This window comes from Saccostrea echinata, unplaced genomic scaffold, assembly GCF_033153115.1.
Source record: "Saccostrea echinata isolate AGI-Se365-2 ecotype Australia unplaced genomic scaffold, CSIRO_AGI_Sech_v1 ptg000054l, whole genome shotgun sequence".
Lineage (NCBI taxonomy): Eukaryota > Metazoa > Mollusca > Bivalvia > Ostreida > Ostreidae > Saccostrea > Saccostrea echinata.
This window is the reverse complement of record NW_026889803.1, coordinates 999421-1020667: the sequence shown is the minus strand read 5'-3', so window position 1 is coordinate 1020667 and position 21247 is coordinate 999421. Positions and strand designations below refer to the sequence as shown.

Below are 21247 nucleotides of genomic sequence, written 5' to 3'. Positions count from 1 at the left end.
TTTAAGCCATATATCGGCGGTAGAAATTTATATTCAGGTTTGAAAGTTTTTGGGGTTTCTCTGACAGCCCCCAGTGAGCCTACAACTTTTCGAAAACCAGAAAAACAATCTTAAACGTGCCAAGCCCATGACTAAATGGACTGCAAATATTTCTCGGAGAGATATGAATGCTGTGTTAAAAACGTTTATTGTTAAGGTATAGTGGGTCCTTGCTTCATGCTTTTTTAAACCGAAGATAGTGTATTTTCACGCATACTTTGAGGATAATCTTTCAAAAAAAAAAAAGAAAAGAAAAGAAAATGGAGCGAAGACCCACTCATATTGAAATACTATATTTTAGTATGAAAAATTGATCATTATTGCCGTCTTTGGTGTACGTACATGTATGCTATTTCATAGACGAATAATTTCAATCTTTATGAGATTGTTGCGATATGTGGAGATTTTCCATAAAGTATACGTTAAAAGAAAAATCAAAGAAAATTTTGTCATTATTAGTATTAAATTTTTCACTTTGTAATTTGTCACACAATAGGAATTTTCTCGCTTTGTTCGCCCACCCTTTTTTGGTATAAAAATAAAGCCCTAACACTTGGTATGAAATATGTCAGTCAACATACGTGTATGACCTAAAGATAGGTTAAATTTGGAAATAAGGTCATTATAACCATAGAATTTTCGAAATGCTGACTCTGAACGAGGTTGCTGAATATCTCTGTAACAACAACTTATTTGTCAGTAGCATGCCTTGGTTTAAAAATTGATCGTACTCAGAGCATGCTCTTGAGTATTGAGTAAGTTAGGAGATATAAACACCATATCATTATGCGGGTGATAGTGCATGGAATATTGCTACATAAATATATAAGGAAAGCTGACGATGGAAAAGCTGAAGACATCTAGCTTGTCATACAGTTTAGTTGTTAGTTGGCCCTTTCGTCTATAGTCAGTAAAACACCCAAATGAAACATATGTAACAGACTCTGTGGTGTACTATTCTTAATTGCATAATAAAACGTCGTCGATATATACATGTACAACGAAGTGCATTTAAGTGGTAAAATTTTCCGTTTGAATGAAATGTTTTGAGCTTTCTTTTGAACAATGGTTGTTCCATAATGACACGCCCATTTCTTCAGAAAGGAGAAAGCGGTTTAATGTAGGGGAGAGTAGGCGGTGAAACATCAGTCTGCACTGAGAGAGAGAGAGAGAGAGAGAGAGAGAGAGCACTCGATCGATTGTCTGAAAGTCTGAAATTTTCTCACATGCTTCATTCGAATACCGACCGTTCACGGTAGCTCAGTCAGTAGAGCGCTCGCTCCGTGATCGGGGGGTCGTGAGTTCGAATCTCGGCCGCGACTGACCTAAGTCGATATGAAATGGGTAGCAACTGTTCCTTCGCCATGCGCTCGGCACTTTGAAGTGAAAGTTGCGGGTCCTTCGGATGAGACCTTAAAAAGCCCCGTGTCACGGCAGGCGTTGGCACGATAAAGATCCCTCACTGCTCAATGGCCCTGAGTGCCGAGTAAAGGTCAAAATTTGAAGCCCTTCACCGGTATATGGTGACGTCTCTATATGAGTGAAAAATTCTCGAATGGGACGTGAAACAACATACAATCAATCAATCAATCAATCATTCGAATACCTGTAGAACAGGTATTCCATACATACAATAGCCAATCATATTGGCAGTCTACATAAACACCGGGTAAACACGTGTTCGATCGATAAATGTGCTATGATAACTAAATAGACATGATAAATACATACACATGTAACAACGTACATTTTTGTTGCAATGCGTAAGTTTTAAAAAAGCAGGGAGTCTCTCACTCTCTCTCTCCCAACTTCATGATATCCCCATTTCAGCATAATTTGCGTTGCTGGTCTTCGACAGAAGGATATCTTAAAACATTGCAACGAATATTGTTTTCTCAGTTAAATAAAGAAATGGGCGTGTCATTATGCAACAATTGACGTTCGATAAGAAAGACTCAAACGTGCCATTCAAACGAAAATTTTACCACTTCAATGCGCATCATTATATCTGAATGTCGAGTTGAAGGCCGCAATAAGTGTTTTCTTCCTCTCATGTAGAAGTTTTTGAATACATGGAATATTAACACAGATTGGCTAATCGGTGCCCATCGGAATTCCAACATATTGTTGATAGACTTCGTCTCTAAAGACTACATGCATGTAGATGTTATCAATGAGGAACTTAGCATCCTTTTAATATCAACTTCAGAGTACTTATGTGTAGAATCAGAGTGATTTTTGTAGATGTTCAATCACAAAATATGAAAATTTCCGAGTTCCATTTTTATTAAAGAAGCAGTTGTCTATAATATCAAAAAGTCTAGTTTTTAATTTATTGAGAGGAATGGTTCAATAAGATATAGAAAAGTTATACGTTTTGATGTTACTGACTTTTGAAAAAAGATTGTGATTTTAAAATTTCTTAAAGTTCTTTGGAATTTTTGAGAATCCACATTTGATTTGCACCACTTCTCCATTATGCTGTAGCATAGTACGTCTGAAGCTTTTCCTTTATAATAGTTAATATTTTTTGTGAAGTGAAGATAGGCCCAGGGGTTTGGTAAATCAGTTACTGGACCCGGCAATGTATCTTGGTTTGTAAGGATTCTTATAAAGTTAAGGAATCCAGTAAAGGTAGGGTAGATCGAATTTTAAAGACTGAAATATGTAATTTTGAAGAATTTCATCCTTAGAAAGTGAACTTTGCGTAAAGGTTTATTTTCAATTTTGGTATTTAAAAAATGGACAAATGACATATAATCATCTACTACACAAATAAAGTGGCGGCGATTAGACCATTTCTATGTCTAATCCATATATGCATTGTGATTATTGTTGTTCACGTCTTTCTTGCCCCTTTTTTCTAGTTCCTTTTCTTTGTGATGTGCGATTCTCCTATATGATGTTCTAGCTTTCACTTTCGACCTCCTCAGGTTAGCGGTTTCCGTCCCTAATAAACGTTAGTGCCTGTTGAAATTATTTTTGACTTATCTGTCCTTTCTCGTCTTGCCTTTGATCTCAAGTTTTAACTTCTTGTTACGGAGGATTTGCCGTCTTTTAGTTCAGTTTTCGGACTTGCTGATTTATCTGACTTAATTAAAATGAGTTCCTTTAAAGGGGCATAGACACAGATTTGAAGTTAATATTTTCTCATATTTCTGTATATTATTATGACTTATATGTTGCTATAGCATTTCACACGGAAATATAATTTAAAAAAACTTATTTTATCTGGAAATTATTGAAACTACGAATTTCGGGACGCGTTTGATTGACACATCCTTGCACTTTCACAAAGTAAACTTTATCCTTAATACTTAGGAAAAGTAGAAATTTTGTTGTGAATTAATGAAAAATATTAAAGATATAATCCAGAAAATTCAGAGTAGAATGTGAGAGGGTAAAACCAACTCACCAGTATTGTCATTCCGTGCTCAGTGACGTGTGCCGAGTTAAACAAATTGAACACACCCAGTGGAACGTAAACTGTTTTGTAAACAGGGCACGAGCTATGTTATTGTTAATGTTTACGTTTCACCGGGGGTGTTCAATTTGTTAAATTCTGCACACATCACTGAGCACGAACTGACAATACTGGTGAGTTGGTTTTGCTTTTACTTTTCAAAAAAAAAATTATTATATTAAATTGGTCATAACTTTTGAATGAGAAAAGTTGGGTTTTCATATTATACAACTGTACATGTATACTTGTATTACCTGTGACAGGACCTTTCCAAATATACTATGGTTTTTGACCCCGTGACCTTGACCTTGTAGTTTGACCTACTTTTCAAAATTATTAGCTTTGCTTATAACTTTTGATTGAGGATAGGGCTTTCATATTTTACATGTGCATTACCAGTGACAAGGTGTTTCCTAGCACGCTATGATTCTTGATCTTGACCTTCATGATTGACCTAATTTTCAAAAATTTTATCGTTGGTGATTACTTTTGAATGACATTTGATAGGGCCTTCATATTTGACAAGAGCATTACCTGTGTTAAAATGTGCTGTGATATTTGACCCCGTGAAGTTGACCTTCAAGTTTGACCTAATTTTCAAACATTTCACCAGTGCTGCTAACTTTTGAAGGAGCGAAGATAAGGTACCGGTATTCATATTTGACTCGTGCATTACCTGTGACAAGCATTTCCAAATGTACTATGATTTTTAACCTCATGACCTTGAAGTTTGGCCTAATTTTCAAAAAATTTAACATTGCTGATAACTTTTGATTGAGAGAAGATATGGCATTTACATTTGACATGTGCATTACCTGTTTCAAGAGCTTTCCGACTGTATACTCTGGTTTTTGATATTTTTTTTTTCACATGCATGTGCATTACTTGTGACAAGTCCTTTCGGATTGTATTATGGTATTTGACCTCATAACCTTGATCTTGAACTTTGATGTAGTTTTGAGAAGCTTTAATCCTTGCCATAACTGTTATTAATTCAATAATTTATGCCTTTTTGTATAATGCACAGACACAACAGAACACACAAACAAAACAGTTACAATATGCCATAAATAATGGCATCCCATCCACTAAGACACCGATTGCGGAGTACCACAATTCTTTGAATTTGCTTGTTCTCATTAACTGTTCAACCAATTCTTTTGAAGCACTAAAAATCTTTTTTTTTCACTTCGAAGTGAAAGTTGCGGATCTTTCGGATGAGACCTTAAAAACCGAGGCCCCGTGTCAGGGTATGCGTTGGCACGATAAAGATCCCTCACTGCTCAATGGCCCCGAGTGCCGAGTAAAGGTCTAAATTTTGAAGCCTTTCATCGGTATATGGTGACATCTCTAGATGAGTGAAAAATTCTCGACGTAAAACAAAATACAATCAATCAATCAATCAGGTGGTCAAACTGGTTTCTGAAATAAATAATTGGTACAATGTAATTGGATAATTTTAAACAGTATCCATGGAAACAAAAAGGAATTTTATTTTGAATAACTTTTTTTCTCAAATTGTATTTCAAACTACATGTACACAATATTGTAAGTGTCTCTCCAAGATTCTGGTGTTTAAATATCCAAAATAGCTGCCGTTGCCATAGAACTAAAAATGGGTCATTTATTTCTAAAAATTTGACAATATTACACAGTTGGGATCGAGAGGACTTACTTATGCTTCGGCTTGAATAAGCAGTTTTTTGCATTACTTTCTTTTTATGCCCTGTACATAATCGAAGACTCGGGAGCATATAGTTTTTCCTCTGTCCGTCCGTCTGTCTGTTTTTCTGTTTGTCCGCAAAATTTTTAAGCTTGTCCATAACTTTTGATTGATTGGAGCTATGACTTTCATATTTCACAACTGTATTCCTTGTGACAATATCTTTGGGGGAGGGGGGTCTAAAGTTGTGGCCAAGGTTAAGGAATTGGTAAAATTTTGCAAAAGTGGGCCAAATGCCAAGGTCAATGTCAAGAGATAAAATATGATGGTAGCCCCCCCCCCCCCCACATGTAGCTAGGGCTTTCGTACTTCACATGTTTATTTCTTGTGATAAGACCTTTCCATGGGTACCAACAATTTTAACCCTTTGACGTGACTAATCACATGCAAAATTAATGCTACCACTCAAAATGTAGTTTTAATGACAAGCTTGGTCTTTCAAAGCACATATATTTAGACCTTTGCAGTCGTTAAATCGAAATTCCAAAACTTTATTGCACATCGTTGATGTGATGGCCAATGGAGTACGCAGAATAATTTCAAGTTCAATACGACACTCAAAGTACGAAACCAAAACATTCCGATTTTTAACATAAATACGTTAAACAAAAGTGAAATGGGATTTCTTATATATATATATATATATATATATATATATATATATATATATATATATATATATATATATATATATATAGATAGATAGATAGATAGATAGATAGATAGATAGATAGATAGATATAGATATAGATATAGATATATATATATAAAACAGATAATATCTGACCAAGCATTATGAATTCAGTGTTATGTTATCAGAGAACCTTGAAGGGAAAGCTATGGAAGTATAAGGCAGATAAAAATTACATGCTAGAAAATGGAACGAAACATGCATACTGAAATAGTTGGAAGAAAGGGGGGTCTACGTTAAAAAATTGGTCAACAGCTGGTCAATGTGATGCGCTGGAAGAAGTGTACAAGCGTTAAATTCAATTTGATTTGAAGGGGATAAATAACGATTTATGTTTCTGAGAAGATCAATCGAACACGCTGTATACCAATAAAAAGGATGAGTGCACTTAAGCTATGAGAGCTGGGTCCCGGTGTTTTGCGCAAAATAAAATTCCAAAGTTCATAAACTTTATGTTTTATAGGTATTAAACAATGTCTTAAGAGCAGGTTTTGGTATATTATACTACATGAAAGTATTGAATAATGCCGAGCGACACTAGCTTTTGAGACGGGGGTCTAACAGTTTTGTCACATTTCTATTGTTATTCATATGCATACCAGTTTTCAACGACATTGTTTACATCGAGCCGCAACTTGTCCATTGGTCTCATTTGCACAGAATGTGTATTTTGATTTAAACTTCAACATATCCAAAGGACAATGTTGGACAAATTGCGGCTCATATCTAATTTTTTGAAAAAGTCTCCAAACTACGGTCGAATTAGCCACTAAATTAACAGTTCACCGAGTGTCAACGATTGATATTATAATCACTTTACTCACGTGACATTCCACTGTTCGAATTACGCTAAGGCTTTCATTGAGCATTTCATTGTGTTTGTTATTGAAAGTTTCTATTGTGACAGTATCTATCGTACTTTCAACTTCAAACTATGGAAGATTTTTGCGCAAATTTTAATAGGGTTTGAAGATTATATGTCTCTTATTTTACTTTGCATTTTTCATTACGGGTGTTTTGAAAGAATTCTGGTATTGACAGTGTGATTAGTAAGTACATGTACAGGCTCAAGTCGCCTCTGTATAATGGTCTGCAGGGCGAGACATCTTCCCCATCCCTAAACACTAGAATCATTTATTATTTGTGCACCATAAAACTACACAAGCTCTCTCTTCTCCATTTAAATTCGCAGTGCGAAAAAAAATCATATATGTGCTAATGTTTACATTCCACATCCATGCGATTTAAATGACTCCGCCTATTTGCGGATACCTTAAATTCGTAAGTGGTCCCGTTCAAATTTCCGGAATTTAAGGTTTGTATATGTTCTTTTCAATGACATTGTCTGTAATTATAGAAATATGTATGACAAAAAATTCAAGGAATAAATATCAAAAGAATATGCTTGCACAATAATCATAGATTAATTAAGCGATATATTGTAATGTAAAGCTTAAAATGGGTAGCCGAAAAGGTTCCAAATGACGTACTAAAGTGCACTCATTCTTTTCTAAATGTGCATCTAAAACGTTTTCTGCGTTTTGGTCCATAAACATGCTGTAAACATGGTTATATTGAAGGATTGAAATATTGACGATTTCCTTATTTTAGAAAGGAGCATTCTCTGTAAGACCGTTTTGCGGCCTGCAGTTACTTCAAAATTTCAAATATTTTATTATTCATTATTTCATAAATAACTTTTAGAGAGAGTAAAATTTCTTGATATAAAAGAATCAGTGTACGTCTTGCAAGAAAACGTTGACTTTTTCGATGAAAATTCTGAAATCAAAGGACTGGAAAGACTGGATGTCATGAAAATCTGATAAATTATATTAACTCTTGCTAATACATACATTGTATGATGACAAGTCTGCTGGAAATAAAAATGAAATAATCTTCCTATTCCATATGTTATGCATCTTTAACAACTTTTAAGCTGAAGGCTCAAGTGGGCTTTCTGATCAAGAAGTGTCTGTCTTCTGTAATTTTTTCCCATTATCGACTTCTCAAGAACCAGGTCGATTAACATAGATATCAAATGCAAAAACATGCTTTGATCATTGTTGTAAACTTGGCATACTCTAGTTTGTTTTCGTTGACATTTCATAATTTAAATCACCAACCTTCATTAAAAAAGTTTTTAAAAACAGAAGAAATAAATTATTATTATTGATCTAAGTGTATTCCAACAATGTAAAAAATAATAATAATAATAATAAAAAAGATGTAACAGAGACGTGCGTCTTTAGTTGTGAACTTCTTTTATTCAATTCCAGAATTTGACAGAAAATCAGAGGAGAAGATGTTTTTGTTCGTTTTGTTTTGTTTGTTTGTTTTTTAATTCAGTATCAATTGTTTGTAATATTAAGGACATTGGCAAGGTTCCTGGTTATCGTATAGAATTTTTCAAGAACTTTTGAGTAGGTTTAAATGTACTAAATAGGCTATATTCTGGATCGTTTTACCTACTAATCCAGCATTCTTTTTTAGATTTTGTCAAATTAGTGTTTTTACAATTCTTAATGCATTTCCTATGTAAAATGTTGATAAAAGGGACCTACATAAATTTTCACCATAATATTTCTTCAAAACCCATTTATTTCATACAGTTTTTGTATTGTATACATTATTGTAACTTCATTTCCTATGACTTCTAGATATTTTGGTTGAAAATGTATTTATAGAAAAAAGACATGGATATACCGGCACCGATCATCATTTTTGAGTTGCGTCCCTTAACAGCTAAAATTGGTCAAGTGACTGGTTGATTGTTTTTATCATGTAATTGACTGAATTGATTGAAATACATTGTCATAAAAATATTGACATGGATTTATTTTTAACTTTTATTCGTAATTACTAAATGCTGATTCCTTCACACGACCTAAGAACTGTTCTCAGTCGGCATGGTCGACCTACCTTTCAGCATATGTCACATCTTTGCCCTTCCCAGCATACTGAACATAACTATGGTAAATGACGACCTGTTTGCTCTTTGTCCCTGAATACAATGTACAACAAAGCCATTACTACTTTTCTTTCTTGCTGTATAGAAGATTCTACCCGTTGAAGGAAGTACACGTGCTTTTGTTTACCTCTATAACATACGCTTTACTGGTTTTCACCGCTTAGAGAATTCTACACGGGAAATCACTCTCAATCACTATTTTACAAGTGAAAAAACCCATGTATTAAACCTTTTTTCTCCGGAAAGCCCTGACTTGCCAATGTCCTTAAAGAACGAGTTTCAACAAAAGAAAAATTCTATCCCTGATATGTAGTCGGGCTCGATGTTTCCTTTAGCAGTTACACCGGATGTCAGAATTTAATCTCGACGAAACCGCGTGAAAATGTAATACGTCTGAAAATAATGTTTGATTTTAGAGTGGTTTTAATCTTGCCATTCCTTTTTATTGCAGTTTTCATCAATTTAATAGCTTTTAAAACTTTTATCTTTACATCGATATCCATTTTATGTGCGAGTGTATTGTTCGAAAGATGGTCGTCGAGTGGTTGGATTCGCGCGGATAAGAGACTGCAAAAGAAACAAAAAAGTGGCGAAAAGGAAAGATTCTCGGTTACGAATGGTGGTTTTTCAAACATGTTTTTCAACAGGTCATTCCAAGATAAATCAAAAGTGAACAAATCAACTACCAGATCGCCATGGAAAGTTGGATCAAGTTCGCCGCCGCTGGACAACAGAATTCGAAATCGTAATGCCGTTTCAAGAAACCATTCGTTTGCTGGTAGGAGGTCAGATTTTAATAATTCAAAGATCACGGACAGTCGCTTAACATCCATTCCTTTTCTACCTACCGTGAGAAAAGCTCTTGGTCTCGATAATGTATCCAGAAGGTATTGTAATTTATTATCATAGCTCATGTCATTGTCTAATACATGGAAAAATTATTGTATCTTACTGCCAAAACAAGAAATTTCAACATTTCATAGATTAGTTTATAAACTTTGAGACTTTTATATCATTAATGCAAGGTCTCCTGCGAACATTCAACAACCTTAATGTTCCTTTTAGCCCTCTTACAAAAACTCCAGAAGTTGCAGCAGCCTATCCGGAGAGGCCAATGGCTGGCTTTCTACCTGCAGTTAGACTGGGAAGACGAGAGCGACCCCTGTTTTCTCCAAGCTCCAGAACTTTAGGGAGAAGCCCAAACACAGTGAAGATAGCTCCTCCTAATGCAAGAAGAATTAATAATGCAAGGTCTAAAATGTTCATTTTAGCAGATAGATTTTTGTTTACTCACTCATTGATTTTTTTCTTTTGAAATATGAAATTCAAGTTTTCCACTTAAAAATAAATTCACACATAGTTATGTTTGAAAACACTTCTCTGGTGAACACTTTTACGTGCAAGAATTTACAAGTGGTAACTGTGTATGGCATATATTTCAGATTATTCCAAGTAAAAAATGAAAATGCAAAGACTACACCAAACACACAAGCTGTGTTGTCGGCCTTAAAAGAGAAAAGGTAAGTTATAGAGTGCTGTCTCGGTGATTGGGAGGCCATCATGGTCAATGGGACTATGGCACAACTGTCAAAGTTTTTAATGGGCCATTTTGAAAATGAATGGGCCATCTATGTATTCTGATGGGCCATTTTAAGAAAAAAATGAAATGATAAACAAATGTCAAATACAAAAAGAAACATATTTCTTCATTAACCAAATTTTATTTTCATGTATGCACTGTAGCACATTTAAAGGAACCTGCAAACAATATGATTTTCTTGTATATTAGATCAATAACATCAAAATTTCAACATCAACATTGAAAATGAGTGAGGTAATGTACCTTTGTTGTCCTATATAAAGCCGGGTTTTAATCAATGAGATTTGGATGTAGAAAAATCACTGATGTGCATAATCTTATAAGAATTTCAAGTTGACTTTTTTACCCCAGGTTGTAAGTCTCTAATCCTGCCGAGGGGAACCATAAATTTGATATTTCCCGTCATTTCCCAAGTACCCATTCCATAACTGTTTTATTATACTGAAACAATCATGGGAGATTTATAAAACTAGAGACTCAGGCATTTTTTAAAACAATATAGAGGCATTTAAATAATCACAAATGCATGTGATTAAAAATATTGTAAGATAAATAATACCTCAATACTGAGGAAAATAAAATTATCAAAAAATATATAATAATTTCACTGACACTTTGAAGGATTATCGTTGTCTTCATTTTGCTAGAATTCCAGTATGAATTTGACATCGCATGTCGAAATGTTTTGACGTCATAGTTACATTTCTATTAACATTACTTCACAGACTCAAGATTCCTTGAACACTCCGCCCACTGTTCATTTGAATTGGTTAAAATATTAATAAATATTCATGAGGGAGTAGTCCCAGGGAGTAGCTCTGATTTTTCAGGGAGTAGTCCTCAGATTAGGGAAATAGTATCTTCTCAGGGAAATAGACAGTTTTATGGTATAAATTTTATATAGAGTAATAACAGTAGAGGTATAATAATATATGATAAAGCGCACTACTATTATCGAATACAGGGACTTATTATATCAGATGATATGTCAAACACATTTAATAATCAATGTAAAACATTACATGAAATCTAGTTCAGGTAAACAAGTTCATTATTACATGTAAATGGTGCTAGGACTAAATTTAGATATTTGGATTGAAGCAAGATAAGAATTGCTTTTTTAATACATGTATTGACCAGTTTTACATTGTTTCTTTAAGGTGAACTTGAAAATGAAAGAGCTGTGTTCTTTTTATACATAAAATGGCCCTGTCCTTATTCCAATTAATTGACTATCACCCTCTGTCCCATTTCTAACATCAGTATAAAGTAAGGAATTAATGCTTTTATTTCTAATATCAAATTTTCTTCTATTGAGAGTCCAGGTATTGAAATACAGGGTTTGTGAAATTGCGATGTTCTTGCAGTCTTCGACAAATCCCGGGAGTCCGAAGCCCGGGACCTGGTAAAATTGGAAGCGGGCATGTGGAAATTGCATACTTACAAGCCCGAAAGGCATGTAAATTCTGAGGCCTAAGCCTTCGTATTATCAAATTAAATAATACCAATAACATTAAATGTACTTAAAAGTCTGATTTTTCATCTAAAGTGGAGCATCAAATAAAATTTTAACGATAGTTTATTCTACCGAGGTTTCCAAGGAACTCTTTTGCAAAGGAGACACAAAAAGTGTACAGGTTGAAAACAGTATTAATGGCGAGACAATAGATCGATAGAAATGGATTTTCGGATCATTTCCTTGCCATGAAAAGGCAAATAAGAATAAAATTACTTGATAAAATTCTGGGCATGTACCATATTTGGCTGAATATGATACACACTTTTTTTCCAAAATAATTTTCTGTGAGAAAGGGGTGCGTATTTTACACCACAATGGGATTTTGATAGGTTTTTCTTTCATGTGAAACATGGCTATCATACGCACATACCGTAGTATTATCTAGGGACTTATGCAATTTCATGCTGTTTATCGCCGTATTTAAAACTTCGGAACTTATTGTTGGAATGTAGGCTTGTTAAAAATGTTATATTTATAACCTTTTGATAGTTAAATTAAATTTAAGAGCAAGTTAAAATTAATTTGAGCTGCATGTTCATCGTCTCTGTGTAGCCACCATTAATGATGTTATTTATAGATGTTGACACATTCCTTTGCCACGTGCTTCCGTAATTATAGTACACATGTACCTAATCAGCCGGACACTTGGTCAAAAAAAGTAATAAGTCATTTTTTTTAATGAAATACAATAAAATAAAATTTATTTTAGGTTTTAAATAACTCAGAGAAAATTCATTTCAACATAAACATTACACACTTGTTAAATTTTGATTTTATTTTTATAACATCAGCTATTTATTTAATTAATTAATTAATTTCAAGTTCAAAAGAGGAAAATCGTAGTCTATGAATACTTTGATGTTGCAATATCGCTTGCCCTGTTAATTTTACATAATTTTCAACATGATTACCTTAAACTAAAATTAAATATGACAACTCTTAAACTTGCAACAATACCTCGTGCTTTGTTGAAATAAAATTATTTCTACAAAGAGTAGTTAGAATACAGCAACGTATAATTTCAATATCACCGTATGCTAAAAAAAATTAATAATAAACTCTGTTAATACTTTAATGCAACATTATCTCGTGCTCTGTTAAAAATAAATAATTTCGTCCAGATTGCCGTGATATGGAAAGTCAAGATTAAGAAATAAAAACGCATTTGAATAAAATATTGTGTTCTGTAAATTTTCGGCACTTTATCTCCGCGCCGATTTTCATAGAAAATTACCGCGATTTTCAAAAGTTCAGAACACCGCTTGGTAAAATTTTCTGCTGCGTATAATACAACCGAAATGCATTTTTTTCCCCAGTTTCAGGCTCAAAAAGGGGGGTGCGTATTTTACACCAATGCGTATTGTATTCGGCCAAATACGGTAAATATTTGTTCAGGCTAGTGTAATAAGTGGTTAAACCTGCCCGAAGGGCATGTACTGAAAAAAAGATTTGGCGAAGACTGTTCTTGTATTTTGCAGAAAACAGATGTATTTGAGTAGGGTACCTTCAGTAAAGAATTAAAATATGAGCATACCTTTCAATCCTAAAAATAAAACATATTTTATAATTTATTAACAGATACATCATTATGTCATATCACATTTTTGATCAGAAGTTGTGCTCTATACGAAATATTGAAAAATAGCTTAAACTTTCGACCATTTTTTGAAGGAATTTTTCAAGGTTATAATGATGTATATCATGATGTCATAATTTATTGACTAGCAAGAAAATTATGTCATTTTCAAAAGATGATCGAACTGATATTTAATGCATTGTCAACTAAGACTGAGCATCTTAATTTTTCAGAAACTCACAGAGCCAGAAAGGCCATAAAGTAAAACTTGCTCTTAGTTCATGTTGATGACCATTTTAACTTGTTGCTAAACAGTTTTGTGTAGTAGATGTGTTTTAATCTTTTATTTTTCAAATTTATTTTCAGTAGGAAAAGAACCATGGAAGGATTGGATGTCACTATATCAGATGTTCAAGGGCAAATGGCAAAGCGAAGGTATGGATGTCAGGATAAAAAGAATTACTGTCCAGGGACTTACCTAAACCTCAAATTTAGGGAGACATAACATCTCTATCAGAGAAATTTAGGGAGAAGATTTTTAATCTAGGGAGACTTTTTAGCATGCATGCATTTAAAATTATATAAGGTACCAAACTAGTCCCCAAATTTAGGGAGACATTACTTCTCCCACAGATAAATTGAGGAAGAAGTATCAAGTTCTGTGGAGATTCTTTAGCGTGTGTGAGATACTGTGGTCATACTAAATTTAAAAAGTTATAAATATATGTCAATATACCTTATAAGCAGAATTTTTAGCGGGGATTCAATTTTGGCATTATTAGCGAGGGTGCTAAGATTGCTAAAATTGAATCTAGCTAAAAATTAATTGCATATTATTTGTAATACATATAGCTTCATTAATGAACATTATTTAATCACTAAAATTTAATCGCTAAAAAATTTAATCGCTAAAAATATATACCCATTTTTAAGGATAAATGGCGAAAAATTATGCCTCGCTTAAGGACAAGTGCACTTAAGCAGTGCTTAATGGGCCCTTTTTCAGTGCCATTTTACTTTAGAATATATTACCAAATTGTTCTTTTTTGGTAATGTACAAAACAATAAAAACTGGAGACCAACACCCTGAGGTTCAAATTGCGGAAGATTCTCACGTGTGGATACCGAAAGGTATTCAATAGGGTCTGTACCTAAAGTTATAAACTAGAAGATATAAAACAGATCACCAACACTTCGTGAGAATGCAGAAGTAAATTTATTTGGTTGACCGGTTTCGACCAGAGACGGTCATCATCAGAACAAATATACATGAAATGATTATAATCATTTCGTGTATATTTGTTCTGATGACGACCGTCTCTGGTCGAAACCGGTCAACCAAATAAATTTACTGCTGCATTCTCACGAAGTGTTGGTGATCTGTTTTATATCTTCTAGTTTTTTTGGTAATGGTTAAACACAAGTGGATATTTCTAATTAAAATTACGTTAAAACATCACCTAAATCAGCATGGATTTGAAACAAATGAAGATTTCTATATGTCTATAGAATCCGGAAAAGTCGTACCAAACCTATTTTGAGTTTCGTTTATTTAAATCAAGGGGAGGAGACATTTAAATCAGACACTTGAATAATCTGATGGTGGATCATTGACGGGCGCGTTTTCCGAATAATGCTTCTTGTGCTATTTTACCTGAGAAAAAAAAATCGAATGAAGTTGTATAGATGCCTGTAGCCATAGTGATCAAACTAAAAAATTTGCACACTTGCATTTGAAATAATACAATAAGTATTAACATTAGTTCCTTTAATTTAAAAAAAAAAAAAAAAAAAAAAGTGTATTTAGGTGGCTTTCAATACAGGTACCATTGTCTTGCTTGAATTTTTAATGTTTGACGCTATTATGTATGATGACATTTTAACGACACTAAACTCTTCTAACTCTCCTGTGTTCCTAAAACCAAATACATACAAACTTTTCTATGTGGCACAACTTCGATATAATAATAAAAAACGTGGCTGTGGCTATCTTTTACAGTGAGCACCTTTGAGGAATGTTTACCTGGGTAGAACTCCCATGACTACCGGTATTTTAAATAATTTATTCCACGGGTGAGTTCAACATAGGTCATACAGGTAAATAGCTATCGCTTGCTACAGGAAAAACATTGAACTTTTCATACGTTTTTAACATTTTAAGTACAAGCCTAATCTTGTACAAATTTCCTACTTACACACAAGTTGTAAAAATGTATAATGCGTTTTTTGTCATTCGCACAAGTTTGTACAACGTTAGGCTGACAGTAAACAAAAGCTTTGAAATGAATGACCGTCCTCGATTTACCATAGAAAATCACGAATGTCGGCTGACCCCTACCACATTTTTAGGTCACCTGAGTCACTCAGGTGACCTATTGCTATCTCTTTTCATCCGTCGTCGGTCGTAAACTTTTGAACATTTTCAGCTTCTTCTCTGGAACCAGTGAACCAATTTCAACCAATTTTGGCATATAGCATCTATGGGTGAAGGGGAACAAAAATTGTGAAATTCGTGGCCCCTGCCCCCCTGGGGCCTGAGGGGTGGGGCCAAAACCATCAAAATTAATGCAATCTTTAAAAATCTTCTTCTTTACTCCTGGACATCAAGCAGTCAAACTGTTGGCATGATTGTAATGAGCATTTAGCCCTCTACCAAAATTGTGAAATTCATGGCCCTAGGGTCAGGGGTTCTGGTGCTAGGGCGGGGCTATATAGATCATATAGTGAAAGTGCATTATTTCTTTGAAAATCTTCTTCTCTACTCCTGGGTATTATTGAAACAAATTGAATACATAGTTATGATGAGCAAGGGTGACTCTACCAAAATTGTGAAATTCATGGCCCCAGGGCCAGGGGTTCTGGTGTTAGGGCGGGGCTATATAGAACATATAGTGAAAGTGCATTATTTCTTTGAAAATCTTCTTCTCTACTCCTGGGTATTATTTAAACAAAATGAATACATAGTTATGATAAGCAAGAGTGACTCTACCAAAATTGTGAAATTCATAGCCCCAGGGTCAGGGGTTCTGGTGTTAGGGTGGGGCTATATAGATCATATAGTGAAAGTGCATTATTTCTTTGAAAATCTTCTTCTCTACTCCTTGGTATTATTGAAACAAATTGAATACATAGTTATGATGAGCAAGGGTGACTCTACCAAAATTGTGAAATTCATGGCCCCAGGGCCAGGGGTTCTGGTGTTAGGGCGGGGCTATATAGAACATATAGTGAAAGTGCATTATTTCTTTGAAAATCTTCTTCTCTACTCCTGGGTATTATTTAAACAAAATGAATACATAGTTATGATAAGCAAGAGTGACTCTACCAAAATTGTGAAATTCATAGCCCCAGGGTCAGGGGTTCTGGTGTTAGGGTGGGGCTATATAGATCATATAGTGAAAGTGCATTATTTCTTTGAAAATCTTCTTCTCTACTCCTTGGTATTATTGAAACAAATTGAATACATAGTTATGATAAGCAAGAGTGACTCTACCAAAATTGTGAAATTCATGGCCCCTGGGTCAGGGGTTCTGGTGCTAGGGTGGGGCTCTTTTGATTATATAATGAAAATGCATTAATTCTCTGAAAATCTTCTTCTCTACTCCTGGTAATTATTTAAACAAATTGAATACATAGTTATGATAAGCAAGAGTAACTCTACCAAAATTGTGAAATTCATAGCCCCTGGGTCAGGGGTTCTGGTGCTAGGGCGGGGCTATATAGATCATATAGTGAAAGTGCATTATTTCTTTGAAAATCTTCTTCTCTACTCCTTGGTATTATTGAAACAAATCGAATACATAGTTATGATGAGCAAGAGTGACTCTACCAAAATTGTGAAATTCATGGCCCCTGGGTCAGGGGTTCTGGTGCTAGGGTGGGGCTATATAGATCATATAGTGAAAGTGCATTATTTCTTTGAAAAGCTTCTTCTCTTCTCCTGGGTATTATTTAAACAAATACATGGTTATGATAAGCAAGGATGCCTTTTCCAAAGGATGACTGCACTTAAGGACATGCGAAAATTGCGACAAAATAAACTTTCAAAACAAGCATTTTTCTTTTCATTGCAAGAATAGCCAACATCCAATCTGCAACTTTATGTAATTACGTTTAATAAAAGTGTGTATTTACGAAGTTCGAATCTGTTTTCAAAGGCAGGGGTCATCACAATTTCTTGAATCTCCGTACGATAATGAGGACGCCCACTTTTTTACTGACTTTATACATAGTCAGCGCATGTTTGTCTATTGTTCTCCGTTTCACAGCAGTTGTATATTTGCATAAATAATAATGTGTCAAAAGGAGATTAATAGACAAACATGCGCTCATGGTTAAAAAGAGAAAAAAACTGCTTCTTCTTACATTCGCTCTCTGTGTTGTAACCAAGGATTGTGACATGTTGAATATTATAATTAACCGCGTGATGTCCTACCTCAGGTAACTTTGTGAATACTAAATTCCGTCACGTGACTTGTAAGGTAGCATGTTTTGTGCTAACTAGGACATTGTGTTCGAACACGTTAAGTCATCTGGCATGGATATACAATGCTTTAATTACATTGACGTGCTCATATTGTTAGTTTCGTTTTGAAACCTTTGTCAGAAGTCTATTTGTGCCATATGGAATGGAGAGGGAGATTGGAAAGAGTGTTCACGTTCTTTTTTCAAACATGTCATTGTTATTTATCAAGTTTAATTTTAGACCCATATTTACAATGTTAGCTCCACCTCTCATGCATATCTAATGTTCAATCAAGGGCAGGTAAGTGTAAATTCACTATATTTGGAAAGCACTAAGGACAAAAAACATTGAATCATTTTATTGTATCACAGTCTAAAATCATTTTGAGATTTAAATTTGGTTCCAAATTGGCAGGATTCTTTCATAAACATACAAAAGTGAATTAAGGTTTAGATATAAAAGCAACAGAAGCAACCGAAAAAGACCCAAAAACAGGCGTTAAGTGCAGTCATCCTTTGTGAATTTCATGACCCCTGGATCAGAGGTTCTGATGTTAGGACGGGACTCTATTTATTATATAGTGAAAATGCATTAATGCTTTAAAAATCTTCTCTGCACCTGGGCATATCAGAGGCAAAAAGAGTCAAAGTTTTAATAAGGAAGGGTATTTTTACCAGATTTTTGAACATCAAGACCATTTGGTCAAGTGTTCTAGTCCAGGCCAGGGCTCTATTAATTTGTATTCTACTGAGAGGAGTTATTCCCCTTTGCCATTTACTTTTGATAATTAATCACCGTAAATAATGTACTTGAAAGGTTAATAGAATAAGAGAATTATGCAAGAATTTTTATTGTATAATACAAAAAGTACTTTCATAGTTTTAATGATCAGGTAGACTTGTCTTATTAAGGTTTTCCATCCCTAATAGGAACTAATTCTCTATCCTTAAATATCAATCACGTATATAATACTCTGATATTAATTCAAAGAACTTTACAGTAGAAAAGGATTTACCAAGTGAAAGTTTCAAAAACGTAATTAACTAAGCAGTATTTAATTAATAGAAATTGCATTGAAGTCTATGGAGACAAGCGATTTTTTTAAAATAAAAATTCAGATAATAAGAATATCAATAACTACTGTGGCGGAAAGATCCATTAAATCATTAGAAATAGAATGACAATTGAAAACAATTTTTTTACCGTATATTTTTTTAAAATTGATTTTTATTACTTAAAAAAAGAGGGAGATAACTCTTCAACAAAGGTCAAGTCATAAATTAGGACACTTCCATTCTTACATGCTAATAGTAATAAATGTAGATTATGTCTAAATATACTGAGTATTCCACCCGTACACATCTGTTATGTATTCAAATTCATTGAATCTGAGGCTATTAGGGATGGAATACCAGTACCTTAAATGTTCATCAAAGACCAAGAGTCTTACTCAGGCCAATGTAAGATATTTCCACAAGTAATCAAAAGAGTACAGAAGCACTGATAGTTTCTTAATATACTGTCTGGTGAGAGTGATAAATGGGGAACAGATTAGAACCTAATTTATGAACTGTTAATGAATACTAGACTAATTATTTTGTTAATCCTGATCACCCTATTTTTCTTGCTTTTGGGCAACAAAAGCTTCACCTTTCAGTTCATTTTGTACTCTATGGATCCTCTAAATTGTTGTATTATACTCAGGTGACCGTTAAGGCCCTTGGGCCTCTTGTATAGCTTTGCTCTTTGTATATTCATGAATTTCAGCTATAAAATTTGTTGAATCTTATGGTTTAGATATCAATTAATGATCTGAGATGAAAAATTATGCTTAGGCCAAAGTTTTTTTTTCTTTTGGTGTACGATTCTGCTGACCCTAATTTTCACCAATCATGAAAATAAAAATAATGTCTTTTTCCGACATATTTTTCCGGATTTTTCTCAGCTGAACTGGTGGGTTTTAAATTTTAGAATGCATCTTTGTCAAATAAGCGCTTATAAATATATGAGACCTTTACAAACATTTAGGTGAACGTAAATAAACACATGTGCAAACCAAAAATGGCGGTTTTGTCATGTAACAAGGTAATTCCTCACTGAAAGCAATGACACACACTTAAAGAACTTTTTCTGCATGGAAAAGTGAATAAAATCTTGAATGCATGATCCCTTTCTCTAATTGCGATGTCTCCATTGGCTAAATTCATACCGTAATATTGGAGAGTGTATGCCCAACCCTGACTGACCTAGCAGACACGGATACACCTATAGATAACAGGGATTTATCAGTGCCTTCTCATGGGCCGAAATTCGGCCTCATTCCCAATTGAAAATGAGTTCAGTTTTTCCCAATTTGGCAGTACTTTTTCCCAATTGGTGAACAATGCTTTTATTTTTAATTATCTTTGAAAAAAGTAAAATTGTCAGATTGTCTGTAATTTTCATCTATTTAACTCATTTAGCAAAGCTACAGTCATAACACATGTTTAAAAACACTGAAAAAACATCGCCAACTTTTAATCTGAATTTCCTCCGTTTTTCTAAAAATTATGATATTGTGTAATTATATAGATTTATTAAGTTATTTCCACCTACTCAATTGATCTGCGAGTGAATGGTAAGGACTTTAGGCATTATTTCAGATAGGAAAATTTATTTTCATTGCATTAATACATATTAAAAGAGGACTTTTAGAAAATGTGTACTTAGTATAATAATTTGCAGGAGGTTTATAATCTCCAGAAACAGATACAATAATGACCTAAATTGAAATCTTATACACACATGTACATGTACTACCCTAAGTTGTATAAATACTTTATACTCATTGAAGTCCATTTTACCTTTATTAGTCTATTATTCATAATTGATCTTGTATCATTGTATGATGAAGAGGGATCATATTTAATTGTGGTTTGGTTGCCCAAATTAGAGTTCATGCTGAAATGTTAAATGAATTACCCCTGAATACATGATTTAAGCAACATTTTAAAAAATTTTCCAATTTCATCAAATAGCCGATAATTTTTTCCCAATTCCCCAAAAATGGTGTTTCCCAAAATAGGCTGATAAATCCATGGATAATAGTGAAGCCAATTTAGCGTTGAGAGATACATCTTAGTTGAAGTAAAGCTGACTGGTATTTCACTGGATAAATTCAATTGTGTATAAAACATTTTGTTAATTTATAGAAGTAATTTTAA

The 21247-nt window shown here is 33.8% G+C and overlaps 1 protein-coding gene across 2 annotated transcripts in view; it reads left to right on the top strand.

Annotated features, from left to right (window-relative positions):
• Positions 1–9240: 9240 nt before the first annotated feature.
• LOC133172022 (uncharacterized) overlaps positions 9241–21247 on the top strand; it is a 50049-nt gene continuing 38042 nt past the window's right edge. Inside the window, exons 1-4 of one of the 2 annotated variants that reach the window (XM_061306826.1) lie at positions 9241–9771; positions 9950–10135; positions 10327–10404; positions 13949–14014. In XM_061306826.1, coding sequence (XP_061162810.1) covers positions 9287–9771; positions 9950–10135; positions 10327–10404; positions 13949–14014 — 815 coding nt within the window. In that variant the 5' untranslated portion in view covers positions 9241–9286. Of the gene's footprint in view, positions 9772–9949; positions 10136–10326; positions 10405–13945; positions 14015–21247 lie in introns of both variants that reach the window. The other variant, XM_061306824.1, reaches the window with a different exon arrangement.